The sequence below is a fragment of the Nicotiana tabacum genome, chromosome 17 (genome assembly GCF_000715075.1).
Source record: "Nicotiana tabacum cultivar K326 chromosome 17, ASM71507v2, whole genome shotgun sequence".
Taxonomy (NCBI): domain Eukaryota; kingdom Viridiplantae; phylum Streptophyta; class Magnoliopsida; order Solanales; family Solanaceae; genus Nicotiana; species Nicotiana tabacum.
In genome coordinates, this window is record NC_134096.1 from 121,655,019 (window position 1) to 121,660,590 (window position 5,572).

A 5,572-nucleotide genomic window follows, 5' to 3' on the forward strand; every position below is an offset into this window, starting at 1 on the left:
AGAATATATATTACTCCATAAATAACTTTTGAAGCCTCTAAATTTTGGGGCCTACAGCTTTTGCTGTAGCGGTTTTGAGGTAAAACCGCCCCCTGGAAGCCAACTCTACTTTGAGGGACGAGCATAGTGTTCAGACATTTGGGGTTCCATAGGAAGCAAGTGCTCCACTTGATGTCTCAGTAATTTGATATTTTGGGAGTATTTGTTTGGAAGTTTGGGTTATACAACTTTTTCACTTTGCTTTAAAGCTCAAATAATCTGATATTTTTCGAGTTGCTTGTTTGCTAGTTTCAGGGAATACATCATTCATCTAATCATCATTTGGAGCTTATCATAACTGTTCATTTTGTTTGATAGTTTCATGGCACCGTTCCTCGTCTGCCGACTACCTGAATATAGGCTTTTTCGCTTTGTTCGGTAGTTTTGAGAGCATCATTCATCGTTTACCTAATACTACATGAGTATACAGCTATTTCACTTCTGGAATGTTCATGTCAACTTAAATTTACGAAATTCTGTTGCAATTGCTGCTTTTAAAAAGGACTAATCCAATTAAAAGATTAATATTCCACGCAATAACTTTTAGGTTCGAGGGAGCCGTGCTTGCACTAAGGAAGACCGTCTACATCACATCCTTAGGGTGCGATCCTTTTTCGAACCTTACGTGATCGCGGAATATGTACGGGTTCGAGCGAGTCGTGCTTGCATTAAGGTAGACCGTCTACCTCACACCCTTAGGGTGCGGCCCTTTTCCGAACCTTACGTGATCGCGGAATATCTTGTGCACCGCATTGCCCTTGCAATAACTTTTATGTGTTTGGGATATACCTGTTAATCGGGTCGGACTGACCCGTTTACAGCCCGGTTCAACCCGGTACTATAGCGTGGGGGGCGGGATGGGACGGGTTGGGCAAGGAGCGGGTTTCAAACGAACAGTTTTTTGATACCGATGCACCGGAACCCGCTAAGCCCGTTAACCCGTTAACGGGTTACAACCCGGTTCAGCCCGTTAACGGGCTACAACCCGGTTCAGTCCGTTTATTAACGTTTTTTTTTTAAATGGACCAACTGAAACTCCTGATATGACACTTGTATTTCTTATCTACACAAACATTTGGAAACATTATATAATTATTATGCTAACATTGTTGATGCTTCTTCTGCTGCAGATGCAAATATTCCTTCAAGTTCAGTTTCAACATCCGGGACCAGTTCTTTGGATGATAATGATGGTGTTGAAGATTATTTGATTTGGTCTACAATAGGGGAGCATCAAGCCATCAACAAACCAGTAGCAGGAATAACAATAAACTTCAATTCTACTTGCAAAAGTCAGCAGAGCCCTGCACAAAGGAATTTCTACCATTGGGTTGGTGGAGGAGCAACTCAAATCAATTTCCTGTTCTTTCAGCCATGGCTCGAGACGTCCTAAATGTGTCGATTTCAACAGTCGCATCAGAGAGCGCATTTAGCCAAGCTAGGCAGCAACTAGGAGATACCCGTCATTCATTGGGTAGCAACGCTTTGAAAATTGTAGTGTGCTTCAGAGATTGGATAAGATCAGAACGACGAAATCAAGGGCGTGACGAGGTAGATGAAGCGGAGGACCAAGAAATTGGAGATATAATGGTTTATGGTTCCGATTCAACCAATGCCGGAAACCAAAAACCTCATGTTGACATGGATGAACTTACAAAAATGATGCAAAGTATGTGATGTACTATTTATTTTTTTATAATTGTTGTAAACTTATAATTTGCAAGTTCAAAAATAACAAAATCAAAAAAGAACTTGCAACTTAATTTGAAGTATTATATATTATTCAATAAAAATATCAAATGAAAGTCTTCAGAGCTTGATCCTTACATATATGTCTTATTAAATAATTTTTTGTAGCCACTTACTTTCAAATTTTAATTTTAACATTATAAAATTCAAAATTCAAATTTAAAATTTTAAACTTCAAAGTTTAATTCTAAGCCTTAAAAGTTTACAAATACTTAAGTATCAATAACATTGAATAAGAAAAATAAAATTTACTTAAAAAAAATAAATAATAATCCACGGCCCGCTAACAACCCGCTAACAGCCCTCTAACAACCCGCTAACAACCTTCTAAGCCCGAACTCGGACGGACAAAAAAAACCCGAAAAAATACAGTCCGCTAATTCAGTCCGCTAACAGCCCGCAATGTTAAATAGACGGGCTAATTTTTTTTTTTGTCCAGCCCGTCCCAACCCGCCCGTTAAACACCCATTGTTTGGGATAAGTTTGAGTTGAGCGCCGAAGAAATAAATCATGCACGCGGTAGAAACGGATGTGGGATGTATTTGTAAAGATGTCGGATCAAATTTTAGCTTTAATTAATTAATTGATTCTTTAAATTCGTGAAAGTTAAGTTAAAATATTGGTAATTGTGAACCAAGGAAGTATATAGCATAACCCATGTTTAATTTCCGAATCATTTCAAATCATGCATCCGGTCCTTTTTCTTTAATTTTCTCATTATAAGAAAATAATTATTTATGATTACAGTAGGTTGATTTTATATAATTGTGTCATAATAGGATGAAGTCCCAACGAAGCTATAGATGAGGACGAAAGGAAGTTAATTATATATTGGGAAATGAAATGATGAAGTCCCAATTCAAAGTTATAGATGAGGACGAAAGGAAGTTGGCTACCATACCTAGCTGCTAACTAATGAGGATTAAGGAAAGGAAAAAGAAAATAAATTTGGAAGTTTATCTTTTGCTGCATGTCGACAAACAAAAAGCCCGAAGGTATCCGCTTATAGAATCCCACATTGTTTTTGTCCTTTTACATGTAATTTCAGGCTATTTAGCTTCCTACATTTCTCCATGCACAATATTACTACAAAAAATCCACTTGTCGGAAACAGAAAATGACCAGTACTTCAAGCAGTACTAGGACTGATAGAAAGGAGGAAGAATCTCTATACGAGACATGGATGAATCTTCAACGTGAAGAACTGACAGAGCTTGAACATGCTGTAACTCAGGCCAGAAACGGCCATATGAATGACCAGGAACTGACAAAACTCATACAAAAGATTACAAATAACTTCCAAGAATACTCAAACAACCGTAAACGCCTAGCCCAAATCGACGCGTCGCCATTCTTCGCACCCACTTCATGTACCCCATTAGAGAACTCAGTCTTATGGATCGGTGGCTGCAGACCGTCTTCTTTCATACGTTTCATCTACGCCCTCTGCGGCATCGAGATTGAGTCCCATCTCACTGAGTTCCTTCAAGGGACCAAAATAGGCGAATTCGGCGAGCTAACGGCAAAACAAATAAGCATGGTCGACGAGTTGCAAGGCAAGACGATTAAAGAAGAGAGGGAACTTTGTTCAAGATTGGCTAGCTTGCAAGAACACATAGTTGACCAGCCTGTCGCTAGCAAGCTGAAGAAAGATAATGTGGATGAGGGAAACTACTGCGAGAATGCAGATGAACTTTTAGATGAACATATCCATGAAATGGCAACTGTTGTTGAAGAAGCTGATGACTTGAGGATGAAGACATTACAGGAGATTACAAGCTTACTTACACCAGCACAGGCAGTGGAATACTTAGCAGCAGCCAAGAGGATGAGGCTTTGTTTTCAACAATGGGGCAAAAAAAGGGATCGTGAGCATACCAACAAATTAAATTCTGTCGATTAGAATAGTTTAATTTCTTGTATGTATAAAAGGTTGGATAGTTCTATACATTTGTTTTGCATATATATATATACCACACAAGAGTGGGGTGATTTGTGTGGTGTCTAATTTTTCGCGTGCACAGATTATAGAAGGACCTGGTTCTTCTATGTGTTCCTTATCCTACTGTTGCGGAATAATAAATGCAGAAATTAAAGAACACAAGGATTTTTACATGGAAAACACCTGGCTCAAAAGGTGAAAAAACCACGACCTACTTCCCAATAGAATTTTTTCAAAACTCTTCACTAAATCACTGAGCCAAAAACTGCATTTACAAAATACTTTTGTAAACCTAGGATTAACTCTAATCCCGTTGTGGCACACAGCCTCTAACTGTTGCGACAACTTCAAGTTAACTCTAACTTGAATACTGTGAGTACCTATTATAATTGCCTCTAGATAAAGGTGAAAGGTACAATATGAAAACACCTACTACAATTGAACTAGAATAAAAGACAGACACTTGGAGGTGGTTCTTCTATCTGGTTCATGTAGCTTCAGGTTCGCACACTTGAATCACACACGAACTGCTTGCAAAATGCCTTGCTATTTTGCTCTCAATTCACGTTTAACTCCTGCTTTTGTGCGTCCCCTGTAGAATGAGAACTTCCTCCGATTTATAGAGTTAGTAGAGTAGAAAGCAAATAGAGTTCTAATGCTACTCTTCCTTGGTGGAAGAGTTCTAGTTAATCTCAACTCCTAACTCCTTCCTTATCTTGGATAATGTTCTCGTTGAGTAAGGAGTCCTTCTCCTTATCAATTATGCAATCTTTTCGATCAGGAGATATTTATTATTATGCCAGATTTCGTTTATCTCCTGCATGTGCATCTCACGTACTTTGAATCTCCCTGTGTCTATGCCTATCAGTGATGGACCTGGTTCATCCCTGAGTTCCTTTGTCAATCTTCAAAACTATCCTTTACTTGAGTCAACAAATTTCCCCTTTTTGATGATGACAAACTCCGTGCTTCCATAAGCTTAGGCCCTGTTTCAACTTAGCTCAACATCAATACAATGTTAGAAACATTTTTCCTTTTTATCACTTATCATCAAGGACCAGGTTCATTAGGTTATAAACATCACTGTTCAAAGCACAACTTTTTTTCCACTTTTAGCATCATTGAAAAGTTGCATAAAATATGTTAGATAACCAGATTTTAAAACTTACTCATGGTTAGTGGGGCTACTTCAAATGCAATCATGGATTAATCATCATAGATCAAGCTAAGAATTTTAACCATCAAAGAAATATAAACAAACAGTTAGAGCAAAAATAATAAATTTCATTGACGATTGATAAGATTCTACCACAAAGTATAAGGAGAAATAAAAATACTGAAAACATGAGCAAACAAAAAATATCCCAAACTGGGTCACCGAAAGGTCTACACTGGGCTAGAAGTTTAAGGCTTGGAAGAGCTGGGGCTTGGTTTTTGGCTTGGAGAAGTTTCAGCATGTCTTGAAGAATTTCATCATTCTTCTCCTTTTCCCTTGCTAGTTCAGTTCTGAGAGCATCTCTCTCAGACTCTACCTCAACCAACCTTTTCTTCAGCCTCTCAATCTCAGCATCCTTAGCCCCACTTTCTTGCACCAAGGCTCGCACCTTACTATTCACTGGTACCTTATTAGATGAACCAGGTTCTTTAGGAGTGACATGGACTTCATAATCACAAGCAGGCAACGTATTTGCCCCAAAATGATCCTTGCTTGTACCAACCTCCCTTTCTTGTTTGGATTATAACTTTCAGTCACTCTCTTCAGTTAGTCTGCGAGGGTTTCCTGTTCAAATGAAACAGGTTCATCTATATTTTTTCCAAGTTGAACCAGCCTTTCAGCGGCTT

The 5,572-nt window shown here is 38.5% G+C and overlaps 1 protein-coding gene across 1 annotated transcript; it reads left to right on the plus strand.

The window, feature by feature from the left end:
• The first annotated feature begins 2,701 nt into the window (after positions 1–2,701).
• Positions 2,702–3,784, plus strand: LOC107822304 (protein DOG1-like 3). Its single transcript, XM_016648837.2, has one exon. It carries the CDS (start codon positions 2,906–2,908, stop codon positions 3,689–3,691), a length of 786 nt encoding a protein of 261 aa, XP_016504323.1. The 5' UTR covers positions 2,702–2,905; the 3' UTR covers positions 3,692–3,784.
• Positions 3,785–5,572: the final 1,788 nt, after the last annotated feature.